This window comes from Mercenaria mercenaria, chromosome 1 (assembly GCF_021730395.1).
Source record: "Mercenaria mercenaria strain notata chromosome 1, MADL_Memer_1, whole genome shotgun sequence".
NCBI lineage: Eukaryota > Metazoa > Mollusca > Bivalvia > Venerida > Veneridae > Mercenaria > Mercenaria mercenaria.
Window position 1 is genome coordinate 79,542,878 of NC_069361.1, and position 20,731 is coordinate 79,563,608.

General features: G+C 35.6%; 1 protein-coding gene across 12 annotated transcripts in view; it reads right to left on the bottom strand.

The window, feature by feature from the left end:
* LOC123532801 (ryanodine receptor-like) overlaps positions 1 to 20,731 on the bottom strand; it is a 194,676-nt gene that overhangs the window by 73,430 nt on the left and 100,515 nt on the right. For all 12 annotated transcript variants that reach the window (XM_053552050.1, XM_053552061.1, XM_053552058.1 and 9 more), the window contains 16 exons: positions 20,426 to 20,524; positions 19,834 to 20,107; positions 16,589 to 16,713; positions 16,171 to 16,319; positions 14,278 to 14,488; positions 8,652 to 8,781; positions 7,200 to 7,439; positions 6,616 to 6,841; positions 5,785 to 6,035; positions 5,386 to 5,537; positions 4,960 to 5,180; positions 4,162 to 4,252; positions 3,662 to 3,799; positions 3,352 to 3,515; positions 2,885 to 2,963; positions 2,220 to 2,309 (listed from right to left, as the gene is read on the bottom strand). In XM_053552050.1, the coding sequence (XP_053408025.1) occupies positions 2,220 to 2,309; positions 2,885 to 2,963; positions 3,352 to 3,515; positions 3,662 to 3,799; positions 4,162 to 4,252; positions 4,960 to 5,180; positions 5,386 to 5,537; positions 5,785 to 6,035; positions 6,616 to 6,841; positions 7,200 to 7,439; positions 8,652 to 8,781; positions 14,278 to 14,488; positions 16,171 to 16,319; positions 16,589 to 16,713; positions 19,834 to 20,107; positions 20,426 to 20,524 (2,640 nt within the window). The remainder of the gene's footprint in view (positions 1 to 2,219; positions 2,310 to 2,884; positions 2,964 to 3,351; positions 3,516 to 3,661; positions 3,800 to 4,161; positions 4,253 to 4,959; positions 5,181 to 5,385; positions 5,538 to 5,784; positions 6,036 to 6,615; positions 6,842 to 7,199; positions 7,440 to 8,651; positions 8,782 to 14,277; positions 14,489 to 16,170; positions 16,320 to 16,588; positions 16,714 to 19,833; positions 20,108 to 20,425; positions 20,525 to 20,731) is intronic.

Consider the following 20,731-nt stretch of genomic DNA (forward strand, 5'->3'; position numbering starts at 1 on the left):
CCTGAATCGCTCACCTCTTCCCACATGACCTAGTTTTGAGTATGACATTGTATTTTTCTACTATAATTGACATAGTGACCTAGTTTTTGAGCTCTATGTTACCCAGTTTCGAACTTGACCTAGTATTATCAAGATAAAAATTCTGTCTATTTTCATGAAGATCCATTGAAAAATATGGTCCTTAGAGAGGTTTTCTATTATTTGATCTATTGACCTAGTTTTCGAAGGTACGTGACCCTGTTTTGAATTTTACCTAGATGAGATCAAGGTGAACATTCTCGATAATTTTCATGAAGATCTCTTGAAAAATATGCCCTCTAGAGAGGTCATAAGGTTTATTATTTTTAAACCTACTGGCCTAGTTTTTGACCGCACGTGACCCAGTTTCGAAATTGGGCCTAGATATCATCAAGGTGAACATTCAGATCAATTTTCATGAAGAAACCATTGAAAAATATGCTTCTAGAGAGGTCAAAAGATTTTTCTAATTTTAGACCTACTGACCTAGTTTTTTGACCGCAGTTGATCCAGTTTCAAACTTGATCTAGATATCATCAAGATGAACATTCAGACCAACTTTCATACAGATCCCGTGAAAAGTATTGCCTCTACAGAGGTCACAAGGTTTTTTTATTATTTGACCTACTGACCTAGTTTTTTAAGGCACGTGACACAGTTTCTAACTTGACCTAGATATCATCAAGGTGAACATTCTCACTAATTTTCATGAAGATCTCATGAAAAATGTGGCCTCTAGAGAGGTCACAAGGTTTTTCTATTTTTATACCTACTGGCCTAGTTTTTGACCGCACAAGACCCAGTTTCGAAACTGACCTAGATATCATCAAGGTGAACACTCAGATCAATTTTCATGAAGATCCATTCAAGGGTATGGCCTCTAGAGAGGTCACAAGGTTTTTCTATTTCAAGACCTACTGACCTAGTTTTTGATCGCAGTTGACCCAGTTTCAAACTTGACCTATATATCATCAAGATAAACATTCAGACCAACTTTCATACAGATCCCATGAAAAATATGGCCTGTAGAGAAGTCACAACGTTTTTTTAATTTGACCTACTGATCTACTTTTTGAAGGCACGTGACCCACTTTCGAATTTGACCTAGATATCATCAAGATGAACAGTCTCACCAAATTTTATGGAGATCCATTCACAAGTCTGTCCTCTAGAGAGGTCACAAAATTTTTCTCTTTTTAGACCTACTGACCTAGTTTTTGACCGCACATGACCCTGTTTCGAACTTGACCTAGATATCATCAAGATGAACATTCTGACCAACTTTCATACAGATCCCATGAAAAATATGGCCTTTAGAGAGGTCACAAGGTTTTTCTATTATTTGACCTACTGACCTAGTTTTTGAAGGCACGTGACCCACTTTCGAACTTGACCTAGATATCATCAAGGTGAACATTCAGACCAACTTTCATGAAGATCTCATGAAAAATATGGTCTCTAGAGAGGTCACAAGGTTTTTCTATTATTTGACCTACTGACCTAGTTTTTGATGGCACTTGACCCAGTTTCGAACTTGACCTAGATATCATCAAGGTGAACGTTCTGGCCAATTTTCATGAAGATCTTGTGAAATATATGGCCTCTACAGAGGTCACAAGGTTTTTCTATTTTTAGACCTACTGACCTAGTTTTTGACCGCACGTGACCCAGTTTTGAACTTGACCTAGATATCATCAAGATGAACATTCTGACCAATTTCCATGAAGATCTTGTGATATATATGGCCTCTAGAGAGGTCACAAGGTTTTTCTATTTTTAGACCTATTGACCTAGTTTTTGATGGCAAGTGACCCAGTTTTGAACCTGACCTAGATATCATCAAGATGAACACTCTGACCAACTTTCATAAAGATCCCACAAAAAATGTGACCTCTAGAGTGGTCACAAGCAAAAGTTTACGGACGGACGGACGCACGGACGGACGGACGGACGACGGACACCGCGCGATCACAAAAGCTCACCTTGTCACTTTGTGACAGGTGAGCTAATAAAAACTAACAAAAGAATAGTTAGAATATAAAAGCAATTAATTTTGAAACAAATTTCTGAATCAAGAGCCCATTTTCTACCTCCATATAAATATATAAAGGTTTGACAGTAGTTTTAAGTTACCCTAAGATAACTGGGGTTGAAGGTTCGTTAACCTAGAAAACTGAAAGGTAATCTATCAAGAAACTTACCCTTTCTCCAAGAAGATTGTATGGCTTTAATACTGGATGTAACTTCCTGTCATCATCAAAGTTGTTACCAAATGCCCAGCCTTCATCAAGCTGTAGTATGAAAACAAATTCTTGAAATAATATGAGCCGTGCCATGAGAAAACCAATATAGTGGGTATGCGACCAGCATGGATCCAGACCAGCCTGCGCATCCGCGCAGTCTGGTCAGGATCCATGCTGTTCGCTTTTAAAGCCTATTGGGATTGGAGAAACTGTTAGCGAACAGCATGGATCCTGACCAGACTGCGCGGATGCGCAGGCTGGTCTGGATCCATGCTGGTCGCAAACCCACTATGTTGGTTTTCTCATGGCACGGCTCATATGCTTATCTCTTTTAAATCTCTAAATTTCTCATTTTAATTATTATAAAATTTCTTAGTAATCTTACCTTTGATAATCCCACTGACTCTACAACTGTGAACAAAAATGATACTACAAACTGTGAAACCAATCTAATTTCTAGAGGTTTGGGCAAAAACTGGCTATTTCATTTGGACATGAATTTTAAGCAAAATACTGTTCAGAATGTTCTTTTGCTATTTGATAGTTCAAGATGTTCTAAACCTATTTAGCTATACAATAATCTGCTGCAGAAAATTTGTAAGTATGACAGAAGTTCTTTTCACCTTCTTGAGAGCCCAGTTGTCATGAAAATGTTCAGCAAATTTGAGGCTCGCAGTTTCTAGAGACTGGTTCAAGTGCACCCTGAAAATAAGATATTGTTGGTAAAACAGCATTATCTGAAGATAAAACAATCAATGTACTTAATCCATGAGCAAATGTGCTTAACACTTGGTCAGATTATATCTTAAAACTTCTAAAAAATATTTCAGAAACCAATGAATGATCTTTAAAATCTGTACATAAATCCATTTCAGAGTTCACCATCATCCTCCAAAATAAATATCACTTCATCACACATGCTTAAATTTGTTTTGATGGAACTAAATTTGATGTATTTAGGTATAGCAGGCTTTTCAAAAGACTGTTAATTAAGACAGAAAATAGCTAGCATGTCTCACGTTACAAAATATTTTTCCTTCGTACCAAAGTACACTTTTTCCAGAAGTCACTAAAAGTATAGATTACTCACCTCTGTGTGTCTACAGGACTGGGGTTGTAAACCCCTTCCGATTCTGCCATAGCTCTATGGAACCAGCTGTCATCATGACTGGTTAATGTGTAATCAGGTGACAGGGCACAGCCAATCGCTGACAAGCAAGGAAGTGCCTTTGAGAATAGTTCTGGATCATATGCCTGAAGGATACATGGAAAGTATGAAATATTTTTGTATGTATATATTTCAATTTAACTGTTACTTCACCAGTATTTCATTCAACGTGCATTAAACTAAATATTATGTAAAAGGAAAACAGACCAAGAAAGGATTTATCTGCACATACCCTTTTGGAAAGAGAATCAAAGATTCCAGAGAAGAGCATCATTGTAAGCCTTTTCTCCTCATCGCTGGCAGCACCAAATGATCCCCACCCACCATGACTGTAGTAGCGACCACATCTCTCGTAATATTCTGTCAGTACCTGTTTGTATACATATATATAAACATTAAGACATATTCAGTATCAGTAAAAGACATATCAAATAAAAGCATTGCAATTTCAGAGGAAATTTCATGTACTTAGCATGCAGAAACATACTGAAATTGGTGGTTCTAGAGAAAACCAGAATGTTTGTCTTGCTATTTATAATCTATATTAGACATACACCAGTTACTTCCCTTTGACTTAAAATGTAGATTTTATCATAAAGATGAAAACAATAATAAATAATGAAGTGTAGCATGTTACCATCTTAACTTACTTTACATATATCATCAAAATTACTTTACTTTAACAATGATAGGATGCAAGAACTTATGTAAAATATGAAAGACTAGTATTACCCTCAAGGGTACCACTGTATTCTCATTGAGAGCTGGTACATCTACTGCCATCTTCTTCAGTAGCTTCGACATCATTGGGGGTCTCAACTGACTGTTAATCAAAAAATACATTAGTTTAAAGCATGACTGTCCTGTTCACAAATAACTGAACTAAAACATGCATGACCATAGAGGTTGGTAAACTTGACATGTATTTTTATCAACGGTTTCAAATGATGTACAGTGAAACCTGTATATCAACACCAAACTGGGGACAGCCAGCTGATTTTTATACACTAGTTAAGTACACAGTAAATATGAGCCGCGCCATGGGAAAACCAACATAGTGGCTTTGCGACCAACATGGATCCAGACCAGCCTGCGCATCCGCACAGTCTGGTCAGGATCCATGCTGTTCGCTAACGGTTTCTCCAATTGCAACAGGCTTTGAAAGCAAACAGCATGGATCCTGACCAGACTGCACGGATGTGCAGGCTGGTCTGGATCCATGCTGGTCACAAAGCCACTATGTTGGTTTTCTCATGGCACGGCTCAAATATGTAATTCCGAGACGAAAATAGTGTTCTGTACAGGAGTTCCTAGGAGATCTTCAGCAATAGGATTGACTGTAAAATGAACTTGATATTACTATTTTTGAAAGTTTTCAGATTCTGTGTGTTCAACTATAAACAGAAATCTTCCGTACTGTTACCTTATGCAAAACTATGTATACTTATTATAAGTATAGGAGCAGATGTAACAGTTTAGCAAAAACAACTGAAAACGAATGTAGTGACTGGCCAGACTCTAGATACATACTTGGTGAAAGCAACAAGGAAATCAGACACCATCTCTCTCTGATTCTTCGTCAGGGAGTTACACTTGGACATCCTGTATACTGTGTTCAGTGTGGACTCAAGCAAGGATGAGACATGGTCAGCATCCATGAAGAAATGACTGTGACTTGTCAGCAATGGTAGCACAGAGCCACACAGGTAGCGATTCAATGCTAAGGTCATATCACTCTCGGAGGAAGCAGCCTGTTGAATAAAGGGGCAAGAACTGTGAATGTCGCACACAAAGCATAGTTTTACAGACAACATAATGTCAGAATCATTCTGCATGAACAAACTAAATGAGGAATTTCAAAAAATGAGAAGGAAAATAACATATTCAATTTCAAAATCCTTTATTTATGTATAGTAAAACATCTGGATAGGTTACCATTATGTCACACAAACTTACCATGTCAAGTGTTGTGGCAGCCCTTAAATCTGACAGGATGCAGTCTTCAAGCAGACGGAAGAATGTAGACTGGTCTTCAATTCCATAAACTCTCTCAAGGAACATGATAATGGAAGCCTTGTGCAATGGAAGCAGTCCAGGAGGCATTGCACCTGAAAACAAAGGAATATTTTCTGTATCCTTTTCACTGTATGGTATACTCTCAACAGCAAGACACAGAAAAGTTATTTATACTGAAAATATTTGATGCAGGGTTGGAAAGTGTAAAATTATCCGTTCATATCAAAAGAATTAATATATTTTTTGTTGCAAGAAGAAGTCCTTTTAGCCAGTATCTTCTATATTTTGGCATACACTGACTTGTTTTCTTACTGTAAATCCATCAACAGTAATACTTACCATCACCCTCCCCTCCTACAGGGAGTATAAATCTCAGACCTAGCACCCCTTCCAGGTCCTCCACGGAGACAAGAGACCTGAGAATGGCACGTGCTCTTAGTGCGTCACTGCGGCCTGCCTTGATTGACTCCGTGTCTGGTGCACATCGACCCAGTAGGTCAACGAGACTAGCGTAAAAGTTGAGGATTGCTCCTCCCATGTCTACATAATCCTCATCATCTTCTGGCGGCAATGTCGAGAAATCAAACTTGCTGTAAGGAAAGATAAGTACAATGATATGACTAGTATCAGGAAATACTCTAGGGACAAGAACATCGAAACATGGATATTCATACATAAAATATTACGTGGCAATAACACTGATGTAGAATAACTTGGAAGCCTTAAATACTGCAATACTGCACACAACAATGCTACAAGCAGATAATTTTTTTTTAAGTCAATAAAGTCATAAGTCATACTGTGAAAACATTTAAATTCGCTGGCATGAAATTTCGCGCAAATGTGAAGAAGGACTGTTTCGCACGGGCTTTAATTCACGCATTTTCAATTTTAGAAAGGAAAAAATATAATCAAAAAATAATAATAGCGCAATCTTTAATTCGTGCATCGGTCCTTGTGCGAAATACGCGAAAATTCGCCCTAAGCGAATAAAAATGATTTCACAGTAATTTGTTTGAAGTCATAATGATTTTTCCTATTTATCAGTACTACACAAAATCCACTCTGTTGTAATATAATTAAGTTATTTCTCATGTATTAAAATGAACACATATAACTTTAAAATTGCATTATATTATAACAAACAAATTTTAAAATTTATTTCTTTACCTCTGGAAGAGATATTTTCCATCAGAGTCATCATCATCATTCATTGCAGAGAGGAACATGCATGAGGCCCCATCACGTGCAGCAGCAATCTGCTCAGACATCTTTATTCCATCCTTCATTGCTTTGAGCAGACCCCCACCTTCACCTCTCAGGGCAGGACCTAGACATTCAGGGCGTCTGATCAGCAGACGGACAACCAGGTTGGCATTCTCTTCAACTGTCTCACCTGGAAAAACGTGTGAAAATGTACAAAAAAAAATGCATCCTGGCAGTGGCATAGCTCCACACTGTCAAATAAATTTTGTAGCATCTTTTGCTCTGCAGTCTTACCATCTGAATCTTGGATTAAAATCCAACATGTTCTATGTATTACTATGAAGGCTGCAACATTATTGCACATGAAGCAGAAGGCTTTTGAACACATCTGTTATAGTTAAGATACATTTTAACTATCAAGCTAAAATTACAAAGAATTCAGCTGCAAAGTCCTCCACAACAGAAAACTATTTTGCTGTTACTTAAATATGGATGTGTACATCATTTCTTCATTTTTAAAATATAAATGTAATGCAAAATTAACTTACCATTAACCCAGACACAGAATCTGAAGAAATCTAGGTATCTCTCTCCTTCAACAGGATCCCAGCCAATATCAGGGTAGCCTTTCTCAAGGAGCTCCGAGTTGGACTGTAGACCGCATCTGGATAGGTACATAGCTATCTTCTCCAAGTGGGCCTCTCTCAATGCCAGGGCCAACTCGTTGTTGTCCATCAGGGAGGAATAGGCAACATCGAGAGGACAGGAGCCTCTCAGTGATGGTCGAGCTGAAAATAATTATATCATAACAGTCACTTTAGTGTTCATGACTAAACATCTGTTAAAGCTACCATTGTCAAGGAGATATCTTGCTCAGCAACACACTATTGGTCTCTAGGAGATAGATTACCTAGCATAATACTAATGTTGTCAAGGAGATAACTTGCTTAGCAACATGCTATTGTTGCCAAGGAGATAATGTACCTAGCATCAAGCTACTGTTGTGAAGGAGATAATCTGCCTAGCAACATACTACTGTTGTCAATGAGATAACTTGCCTAGAATCATGCTACTCTTGTTGAGCAGATAAATGACTTAGCAACAAACTACAGCTGGCAAAGAGAAAATGTTCCTGACATGAAGCTACTGTTGTCAAGGTGAAAATTTGCCTAGCAACATGCTACTGTTGTCATTTTTTTTTTTTTTTTTTTTTTTTTTTTTATTTAACGTTGCACTGACACATGATAGGTCATATCGTGACTTTCCAGCTCTAATGGTGGAGGAAGACCCCAGGTGCCCCTCCGTGGATTATTTCATCATGAGCGGGCATCTGGGTAGAACAAGGATGGCTTCCTCACGTGAAGAATTCAACGCCCCGAGTGAGGCTCGAACCCACATCGATGAGGGGCAAGTGATTTGAAGTCAGCGACCTTAACCACTCGGCCACGGAGGCCCCTGCTACTGTTGTCAAGAAGATCACTTACCTAGCAACAAGCTACAGTAGTCAAGGAGATAACTTACTTAGCAACATTCTACTGTTGTCAAGGAGATAACTTGCCTAGCAACAAGCTACAGTAGTCAAGGAGATAACTTACTTAGCAACATTCTACTGTTGTCAAGAAGACCACTTACTTAGCAACAAGCTACAGTAGTCAAGGAGATAATTTACTTAGCAACATTCTACTGCTGTCAAGGAGATAACTTGCCTAGCAACAAGCTACAGTAGTAAAGGAAATAACATTCCTTGTATCAAGCTACTGTTGTCAAGGAGATAACTTACCAGGCAACAAGCTAGTGTTGTCATGGAAATAATTTACCAAGCAAAAGGCTAGTGTTGTCAAGGAGATAACTTACCAAGCAACAAGCTAGTGTTGTCATGGAAATAATTTACCAAGCAAAGCTAGTGTTATCATGGAAATAACTTACCAAGCAACAAGCTGGTGTTGTCATGGAAATAATTTACCAAGCAAAAAGCTAGTGTTGTCAGGGAAATAACTTACCTAGCAACATGCTACTGTTGTCGAGTAGATAACTAAGATGTTCAAACATTGCTCTCTGGTTCTGACCACTGGTACGACAGAAATAACAGAGAAACCTACAGCACATGACAACCATCTCCGCAGCGGCATCCTGAATTATATAAGAATGGTTGCTTGGTCACCTCCAACATCACCACGGCAATACATTATCAAAGTACACAGAGTACTGTGGAAACTTTCAAAGAAAGGTTGCAATGATGAACAAAATGGTTATAATAATGCTACGCTATTAAAATCTTGATGCATTTAAGTGTAAAAATGTGACTTACAGAGTATTACTGATACAGATATATGCAAAGCATTCAGATTATTTTTAACACATGCAACTGTGTTATAAATTTCAAGTTTAAAATTTGATAAAAATAGAAAATATCCATGCATCCAAGTCCAAACTGAACTGAAAAGTCAGTTTCTAAAACAGCTAAAAATATGGATATTCATATTTCACAAATATGAGAAAAAAATAAATTCTTGCTAAAAAGCATGCCATAGTTGAATGCAAAAATGAAAATGATAGCTACAAATAAATTAGTTTCATATAACTGTCTCATTCATATCTTTCAAAACTAGGGATACCTTTTTCATTTCTTCTCACTAAAAATGTGTCATATCTGCAGCAATCAGAAACAATAACCTTGACATCTTGTCACACAACTTAACTACTTTAGACTTTCTGGCAAAACTGTAAGTACCAATGTGTTACGCAAACTCCCGATTTAGGAAAAAACTTTTTGAATTAACCTGTGTATAAATACACCGATGATTTGAGGCGGTCCCAAAGGGGAACTGTACATTACACATGGGAATCAACGGTATCATTTTTGACAATTAAAAAAAATAATAAAAAATTAAGTCAGATAATTAAATTCTTAATTTTTTCATGGTACGATGAAATTAATGCAAAACTGAATCTATTTATTTGTCCACCATGAAAAGCATGGTCATTAATTTATGCAAGATTTTAATGCAATTCAAAATTAATCGCAAAAGAAAAATTCATGGACAAAAAACAGCCACACCTGTCGTATGCTGTTTTTTGAACCCTGGTGACCTTGATCTTATATTGCAATGCTGTGACCCCTTCAACTGAAGTCAGACAAGAACCAGTCTAGATATGGACAAAAGTTGCACCAGGCAAGAACCAGTCTAGATATGGACAAAAGTTGCACTAGGGTAATGAAAGATATGAATCAAACAAATATTTTAAAAATAACTACAAAATCTACTTCAATATATGCAACAGCTCACTCAAGCATAAAAAACAGAACACCAATGACTGAGCGAGGATTTGGTATAAAACTGTTTCAACTTGAAAAAAATCTAGCAAAAAATAAATCCGTACAAAAAGTATGATTTCTGATACAACAAGGGGGGAGGTAAGAAACACAGAAAGGTGGCGCCACTTTGCAGAATCTTTTAGAATCTTACCATAGAGTTTTTTATAGACCCATGCTTACTTATCAAATCCTTAAGTGTAAGCTTTTACAAGATGAAGAGAGTATCTTTTTACATGTATGATAGTATTCTAAACATCTATAACATTTTAAACATCAAAGATACATTTTTCCAAATATAAATATTTATTGTCCAATCAAACACTTGTATGCCACAATAGCAGCATGAGTTATATAAATGACATTACTTTAGGCAGATGGACGGTTAGTACAGGTGAGGTGATAATTAAGCTAGAGGCAAAGCTGATAAGCTGCTGATGTTAAAAATGTTTATATTACATATAAAACTAATAAAACTGTTACTCGTATATGTTACAGCTGTTACTTGTACAGGTTGCAACTGTTACTCGTATATGTCACAGATGTTACTCACACATGTTACAACTGTTAACTCGTACATGTTACATCTGCTACTTGTATATGTTATAGCTGTTACTGGTACATGTTACAACTGTTACTTATACATGTTACATCTGTTACTTGTACATGTTACAGCTGTTACTGGTACATGTTACAGCTGTTACTCATACATGTTACAACTGTTACTCGTACATGTTACAACTGTTACTCGTACATGTTACAACTGTTAACTCGTACATGTTATTTCTGCTACTTGTATATGTCACAGCTGTTACTGGTACATGTTACAACTGTTACTCATACATGTTACAACTGTTACCGGTACATGTTACAACTGTTACTCATACATGTTACAACTGTTACTCGTACATGTTACAGCTGTTACTTGTACAGGTTACAGCTGTTAGTAGTACATGTTATAGCTCTTACTTGTACATGTTACAGCTGTTACTTTGATGTCATGTTACAGCTGTTACTCATACATATTACAGCTGTTACTTGTATATGTAAAAGCAGTTACTTGTACATGTTACAACTATGATACAACTGTACTTGTATATGTTACAAATGTTTCTTGAACATGTTACAACTGTTACTTTTATACAAAACAACTATTACTCGTATATGTAACACTTGTTACTTATAAGTTACAATGGTTACTTCCAGACATGGAGATGACCTATATCATTTAATAAGTTATTAAAGATTAAAAGCAACTGATCTCTTTAAACAAACAAGAGGACCATGATGGTCCTGAATCGCTCACCTATCCCCACATGACCCAGTGTTGAACTGAGTATGACGTCGTTATTTCTATTATTTGACACAGTGACCTAGTTTTTGAGCACATGTGACCTAAATATCATCAAGATAAAAAATTCTGACCAATTTTCATGAAGATCCATTGAAAAATATGGCCTCTAGAGAGGTCACAAGGTTTTTCTATTATTTGACCTAATGACCTAGTTTTTGAAGGCACGTGACCCACTTTTAAACATGACCTAGATATCATCAAGGTGAACATTCTCACCAATTGTCATGAAGATCTCATGAAAAATATGGCCTCTAGAGAGGTCACAAGGTTTTTCTATTTTTCGACCTACTGACCTAGTTTTTGATCCCACGTGACCCAGTTTCGAACTTGACCTAGATATCATCAAGGCGAACATTCTGACCAATATTCATGAAGATCTCATGAAAAATATGGCCTCTAGAGAGGTCACAAGGTTTTTCTATTTTTAGACCTACTGACCTAGTTTTTGACCGCACTTGACCCAGTTTCGAACTTGACCTAGATATCATCAAGGTAAATATTCTGACCAATTTTCATGAAGTTCCATTGAGAAATATGGCCTCTAGAGAGGTCACAAGGTTTTTCTATTTTTAGACCTACTGACCTAGTTTTGGACCGCACGTGACCCAGTTTCGAACTTGACCTAGATATCATCAAGGTAAACATTCTGACCAATTTTCATGAAGATCCATTGAGAAATATGGCCTCTAGAGAGGTCACAAGGTTTTTCTATTTTTAGACCTACTGACCTAGTTTTTGACCCCATGTGACCCAGTTTCGAACTTGACCTAGATATCATCAAGGTGAACATTCTGACCAATATTCATGAAGATCTCATGAAAAATATGGCCTCTAGAGAGGTCACAAGGTTTTTCTATTTTTAGAACTACTGACCTAGTTTTTAACCCCACGTGACCCAGTTTCAAACTTGACCTAGATATCATCAAGGTGAACATTCTGACCAACTTTCATGAAGATCCATTGAGAAATATGGCCTCTAGAGAGGTCACAAGGTTTTTCTATTTTTAGACCTACTGACCTAGTTTTTGACCGCATGTGACCCAGTTTCGAATTTGACCTAGATATCATCAAGGTGAACATTCTGACCAATATTCATGAAGATCTCATGAAAAATATGGCCTCTAGAGAGGTCACAAGGTTTTTCTATTTTTAGACCTATTGACCTAGTTTTTGAACCCACGTGACCCAGTTTCAAACTTGACCTAGATATCATCAAGGTGAACATTCTGACCAATTTTCATGAAGATCTTGTGAAAAATATGGCCTCTAGAGAGGTCACAAGGTTTTTCTATTTTTAGAAATACTGACCTAGTTTTGGACCGCATGTGACCCAGTTTCGAACTTGACCTAGATATCATCACGATAAGCATTCTGACCAATTTTCATAAAGACCCCATGAAAAATGTGACCTCTAGAGTGGTCACAAGCAAAAGTTTACGCACGGACGCACGCACGGACGGACGGACGGACGACGGACGACGGACGCTGCGCGATCACAAAAGCTCACCTTGTCACTTTGTGACAGGTGAGCTAAAAATGCTAAATTAGTGGACAATTCTAACAAAAATAGTACAAAAAGTGAAAGCTATACAACTGTGTGGATATGTCAAAAAGTGATAGTAATCAAATATAAGCGAGTTAAAAACTAGAGCTATCACTGAATGTTACTAATACCCCTAGATGTTGCCTTGATACAAGGAAAGGGGCTGGACCTAGGTCATGCTCTCTCTGAATGTCCTCATCAAGAGATAAACAATCAATGCTCGTTTAATCAAAATCCTCCTTTTCATTTTAAAAGACAATTATAAAACAAACACAAAATCAAGCTATCTGACTTATAACCTGCATGTGTGACACTTTTATGAAATCATAAGATAATTATATGAAACCATAAAATTCACAATAAAGCTACTATATTTGACCAACAGATGAGAGGTCGGTCATGCACGACTCCAATATAACCCCCATATACCTTATTATCTTGAAGTACAATTATCCTGTTAGGGGGTAAGAAACCTCACCATTAAGATGTTACAGATGTTCTCTTATCTATTGACACCTGTACTTGGCATATTTGCATGAAAAATAATGCTCTGCCGAAAAGCTAAAGTAGGCCAAACTAAGTAAAAATATTGCTTACTGTGCAGTGAAATAAATATACAATGTAAGTGCTAAATAAACACTAAGGCGACCAAAATGGAACATATTAACGGTGACCAAAGAATTAAACAAACAGTTGTGCTTCCAAATTATCAGGAAATTGTTTTCTTTCTTGTTAATAGTTTCATGGCCAATGTTTTGTCAACAGTATTTCAGTAACTGTTTGATCCATCAGATCCATGACAAACTTCTCAGGAATCAAATTAGTTGTACACAATGCTAGATGAAGTTTCCACATCAAACATAAACACAAAATTAATCAAGATATTTTGACAATTTCAAAACTCCCCTTATACCACCCTTGGAAGTCTTTAGCCCTTATCATGCTGGACATGACTGATTCTGCCTTTGCTGCCAGTGATGATCATGATCAGCCTGCACATCCGTGCAGTCTGATCATGACCTGCACTGTTCGCTGTTCAGCCAGTATCTTTTTGGTAAGCACCCCTCTTAACAGTTAATGGTACCGTCCAAATTGGAAGATGGACAAGTTCATTATATAAATTTAGCAAGGTAAGGATTAGGATGATGTACAATATGAATGGTATCTTTTTATATTTCAAGAGAAGTAAAGGAAAAACCTTGTAAATGAAAATGTGGATCAAACAGTACATAAATATTTCTATTTTTAACCTGTAATTTACATTTTCTGCCTAAAAAACTTCAATACACTTACATAGGTTAAAAAAAAAGTTTTATTGATTAAAAATAAAAATTTAGGACCTGTCATTAGATTTTAAAACCTTACATAAAAGCAAGGCATAAAATCTTTATCCCCTTGCATTTTAATAGTGAATACCTTGCTAGATTCTAAACCGCTTTCCATGGCACCAGCTGGCACTGTAGATTGTCGTCGTTGGTTACTGACATTGAGGTCGCCACCTGCAGCAGACTGTTGTTGTTGTGCCTTGTTTAGGGTGTTCACCATGAGTTGCATGACAGTCTCGTGCAGACAAAGGGCTCTCATGAGATCTGGGTGCTGGAAAAATACCTTGTTGTCCATGAGATCCCTGTTAAAATACAGCATCATTTGTTATTACATCAAACTTTAATAAATGCTCTACTACCAGTAAAATGTAGAGACTAACCCTAAGCCTTCTTTAAGCAAGGAAAACAATTTGTTTATATAGTGAAATTGTTGAGAGAACATTCAACATGTTTGTTAACCCTAATCCTGTCCATAGAAAATGTCACATTTTCCCCAGGGCATTAACTTATTTCATCTTTACATAGTTTTCTATTCAGATTACTAATCTGTGTGGCAATTATGCATGCTTTTTCCCTGCCTAGAGGTAAAAAGTGCATAGTTTGCATGAGGTTCTAGGCCAATAGCCACCTAAGCCTACCATAAAGTCTTAGGGGAGTTGTCTCCATTTTTTCCAAATATTTTGCCCAGGATCTTTTTTTTTTTTTTTTTTTTTTTTTTTTTTTTTTTTTTTTTTTTTTGGCTCAAATAACTTTTTTTCAGAAAATGATATTTTAATCATTTTTTCAGTCTACATACTTTGATGCAGTTAACTACACATATATATAAAATAGATTGTTCCTACTTGAAGTTTGTATTTTTAGTTACACTGCCTAAAAGGCCTAAAAAAAATTCTTTGTTTCCGGTAACATGCTCAAAAAAATTAGGGTAGGTAGGTTGGAATTTTTTTTTTTTTTTAATTTTTCTTTTATTAAGGGAGACTTTTCTGAAATTATTTTTGTGTCAAAAAATTAATACAAATAAGGGGGTTATGCCTTTAGAGCATCAGTAAGTTGATTTCTAACATCGCTGGCCATATTTAAAGCATAACAAGTGCAGTTTTGCAACTTTTTGTTAAAAAGTTTTAAAAAAATTCTCCAAGGCCATAAAAACATTTAGGTTTGGGCCAAAAATTTAGGGTAGGTTGGGATACCGGAAACAAACAATTTTTTATTTTTACGCCTAATATGCCAGATGATTTTGCTGAAAAACAATACCTAACAGACACATTCTAATTAACTATAGATATATCTAATAAACTTTAAATGTTTAAAAAATAATTGACCCAAGTACTACAGAATCAGAATTTTTCATCAAGGATCTATTTTTGCTATATTTGCTTAAAAAAAAAAAAAACTGACTGGTTTCACGAAAATAAAAACTCACAAAAGAAACCTCACGAAAATAAAAGCTCACAAAAGAAACCTCACAAAAATAAAAGATTTTACAGTAGATTTAATAAAAAGAAGAATTGAGTCACCTGTCAGTAATTACTCAAGTTCTGAATAACTGCTCCAACCTTAAAGTCGTAATTCTCCACCACCTAGCTAAGTCTTAAGATCTTAATAACATCTAAATGTTATTGCTGGGAAAGTTCACATAAGCTGTATTAACTATACTTGATGACTGCTTCATGCATTTCCAACCAGTACTCACAGCTTGGTAAGGGATTGTGGAACCTTTGACCTCAGCGTATGACCTTGACTTTTAAGCTGAATTACATGCTCACAGAGATTCGAACCTTCAACCTCTGGATCAGGAGTCTGACAATTTACCTTAGCTCCTCCGCAACACTGTGCCTCTCTAATTTAAGCCAAAAATATTAAAATATTTAAAGAAATTATATCAGTAATAGCATACATGTATCTGTAACAACACTGGATAAGAAACAAGGAAGCAAATAGAGCACTATCAAACCCAAGGAAATATCATGCTAAACAAACATACTTGAGGCTATTCTTCATCAGTTCCTCCTCATCAGGTCCCGCCTGTACCAGCAGTAGTGAACGGATGTTGCCGAGCGCCTTTAACAGGTTGTTAATATCATCTTCACTCGCACTACTGATCACATATGCTTTTTCCAGACCTTCCAGTAACTGGGATAAATAATATAATTGCTTTATGACAGTTACATAGAAAGATATTCAAGATTTCAGACCAATATTTGGCTGTTGTTTTACATATCAAGTAGTATTAATTACAAAGTAATACAGTTCATTTCATTTTTTCGTTTTGCTGTTGTACGATATTTCACATTTTCATTATTACGGCAAATACCAGAAAACTGTACATAAATTGAAAGTTACAACAAATATCATCACTCCATTTCTAACAAAGTTTGTGTTAAAGCAGTATGTGTGTTTACCTCTCCAATGCCATTATATTGACGATGTAGAAGGCTGAACATTTCCCTCACCAGGTCAGGGGAGGTAATAAATGATTCCTCAGCCCACATCACCATGGTTTTCTGTATCAGTTTCTGCAGAGAATCTGAATTACAGAACAGAGAGACATTTAAAGATATGCTTAAATGTGAAAAGAAACAGGATATGACCATTTAAAACTCCATGTATTTTAAACAATTTTTACTCTGTTGCTAACTTATCAGTCTGTTTATAAAACCGTTTTATTAAATATTTATCACCGGAAGTACAGCAAGCCAGGGGACAAATTACTGAACTTTTTTTCAAATTGTTACTACTTGTTTATATTGTAAAGATCAAAGTTTTCTCAAACCCATGTCTATCTTTTTTTTTTTACCAGAGAAGGGACTACTTTGCATACACTATGCCAAACCGACCTTGTACCTACTACTTAGCATTATGATTAAAGATGTCCTTTAACAATCTCCTGTTGCTAATGGTAATCTATTTTTTTTTTATAAATGAGTCAGAAAACTTATAAATTAGCCAACTGGAAAACTTTTATTCATTACAGGACATCTGAGTAGGACAGCTTTAAGAATAAGAAAAGCTTATGTCTGCATAATGAGTTGATGTCAACTGCAGTAAAGCTGAAAGTTATTGCAAAGCACATGTATTTTAGATTAATGAAAAGTTAGCAAAGCTGCAGACTGCTAACAAAGGGTTTAGCTATAATATACACAAATACAGAATGTCCATATATCACTACAGAATCTTAAGTAAACAAATTCATACCTTCAAATTCTGTAATATCATTTATTACATACTCATATAAAAACTCTGTTACGTTTCAGTGGAACCTGAAACGTCAATATTTTTCCATACTGATGTTTAAATTTAATATTGGGTGTGTGACATCATTTGTGACGTCAGTTTCATGTATCCCGTCACGTTTAAAAGTTTTTTAACAATGATATTTTCAATTTCAATTGAGCTCAATAACAACTTTGAATGCGTATGTAATAAAAAGATTATTAGATTTACATCGAGAAATATGCACTTGTTCTTTTGCGGGATAATATTGTGCTCCTAAAGTCACACAATATTTTCGCTGCAGAACTCATGCATATTTCTCAATACAAATCTAATAACCTATAAATATTCATGGGCAAGAATTCTGTAACTTTGCTCCTGAGAATTTTTGAAAGAAGTTGAACATGTCAGAATGATAAAAGTTTAACTTGAGGAAACTGTTGTTCTGAAAACATACCAACACCATTTATCAACACAATACGAACTACACCATTATGTCACTCAAACACAGATATGTGCCACACCAAACCATTACCGAATGATACTGTGTTATTAAGACTCCCCTTTCATACACTTAAATAGAAGCGGGCCTTACACTTTAACAGATTTCACATAAATGGTTACTTCAACAATTTATATAGCAATTCTTCTTTGAAGCCCACAATAAAAATGTCTATTTCATTGTTTGAAAGCAAAGATACATATATGATAATTCAATAAGCAATATTATATGATAACTTAGTAAGCAATATACATATGATAATTCAATAAGCAATATACATATATGATAATTTAGTAAGCAATAAATACTATATTTTGTTACATAACTGTCATTTCATGCAATAAACATTGTAGTTTTAATCTGACTGGTTCAAAAATGATTTCAAAATATTCAAAATTTAAAATGTGTACAAAATATGTAAACATGTGCATATAAAGTAACAAAAATAATTTTCTTAAAATTTAATTTAAAAAAGCTGAACAGTTTTAATCTATTTGAATAACATAACAAAAAGTTCCTTTTCCCAACATTAGTAATGCAAGATACATGCGGTTATAATAATAGCATCCAGTGACGAAATACAGAGAATGTTAGAAAAAAAGGTTGATCTTACTTCTTTCTGCAAGTCAAGATGAAAAGAGACAATATAGAATTTTAAATATGAAATACCGTAATGTATCTTAAGTGTAGTTTAAACAACAGACCTCTTTTACAAACACAAAAGTCTTCATAACTCTCTTTTACTTTGGCAATAAGTCATTTGGATTTTGGATACATGAAATAGAAAAAAATACCACTCAGGAAAAAGAGTTCTGCTCAATTAAAAAGTAACAGGACTTTGAGGGAGGATTAAAACCTTTTCATAGCAATGATATTAACACAAAAATAAGAAAAAAAAAAACATGGAAAAGCCAACAGCCTGAAAACTGAGGCATTTTTAAAGTCAGTAGTTTTATAAGAAAATAATTTAAAGAGTTAGGGGGGAAAAACATTATCTTTTGTTTAGGTGATAATCATGGTGTAGATAATATGCAAAAAGCGTAGTGGGATCACTCACACCATTCGATGAATTGATTAGGCTCTCCTTACAGGTAAATACCCTCATCTGCCCTAAAGTAGTGGAGCCATAATTGCAACCAGAAATTTCCTTGCAATTTTACGTAATCTTGGATGGCATTTCAGTATTCTTCGGACCATATTATAGCTAACACAAGCACCTGGCTTTCCTTTTATGCCAGAAAATGCCAGTAATGTACGAAAAATCACTTACGGAAAATATGTAATTAAACGAAAATTTCCTTCTATAGTCATTATGGGTCCACCACCTTATGACGCTTAGAAATTTTTCATTTGAGCCCCGCCATGAAAAAACTAACATAGTGCGTATGCAACCAACATGGATCCAGACCAGCCTGCGCATCTGCGCAGTCTGGTCAGGATCCATGCTGTTTGCTGTCAAAGTCTATTGCAATTACAGAAACCGTTAGAGAACAGCATGGATCCTGACCAGACTGCGTAGATGCGCAGGCTGGTCTGGATCCATGCTGGTCGCAAACCCACTATGTTGGTTTTCTCATGGAGTGGCTCATTTTATTAATTTCATTAATTTCATTGCATACAAAATGCACTATGATATAAATAGTTGCTTCATATCTTTAGTCAAATGCAAAATGCAACAGGGGGACCAAATAGCTGTATGCATCCAAATCACTGTGAAATAACAATACCTAAAACAGACGTATTTATACTAAACACAATGACTGTAACATTTATAACTAAAAGACATCTGTTTTCTATACATTTACTTAATAACTGAAAAATAACTTATTATATACATTTGTTTTTTCTTAAACATCCAGAACTAAAAAAATTCTATGACTGTTGACTATATATTTTACAAGCAAAGAGGGAGGTAACTCTATCAATATTTACCTATTTTCCCTTCATGTACAGGTTCTGTTTCTTGTTTTTCCTCTTCTTTAGTTTTCCATACCAACTGTAACAATTTGTCTGTAAGAGACGTGGACTCTGGTTCCTTCTCGATTTCCTCTGGTTTTTCCAGTTCTTCGCCAATCGCTGTTGGCATGGCACAGTGTTTGAGCAGATTACGATGGAAGTTCCACAAAATTTCACGAATATCTTCTCGACATGGGCAACTGTGAAATAGTTCATCCTCTTCATTTTTGAAACTGAGCAGGTTTCTCATCTGTCAATATAAAGGTAAGCATTTTTAAACAAATTGCAGATATACTACTTGAAAATTTCACTATAATTATAAAAGTAACATTCATGCAGTCTGTTATCACATAACCAAAATAGAAACTTGAAGACAGAAAAAAGGACTGTACTGATAAAATGATGTGCACACATTAACATCGTTCTCAGTATTAATCATAACCATCATCATCATCTTATCATCGTCATATATGTCATCTTCAAAATCATCAACATTATCATCAACAGCATCATCACTTATAACATTATCATCACCAAGAAATATTGCCACAGTAGTAACAAAACTTACCTGTTCATGTGGAGGGCATCTGAATTCTCTGGTTTTTCTGGCAGTAACAGATGATGGCAAGTTGGCTTGTTTTATCTCAACATAACGTCTCAGCTGGTCCTAAAACATTTATATTCATAATGCTGATAAATAAAAAATGATTTTGCTTAAATATCAAAATTACCACATTTTTAGCTGCATAATCTATCAGCTGTAAGTTCATAATATACAAAAGGGATGAGCATAATTCATGCTTTGGACTCAGTCAAAATTAAAAGCCTGAAAAATCACTTTCTAAAGCCTGAAATGTCCTCTCAATGGATTGGA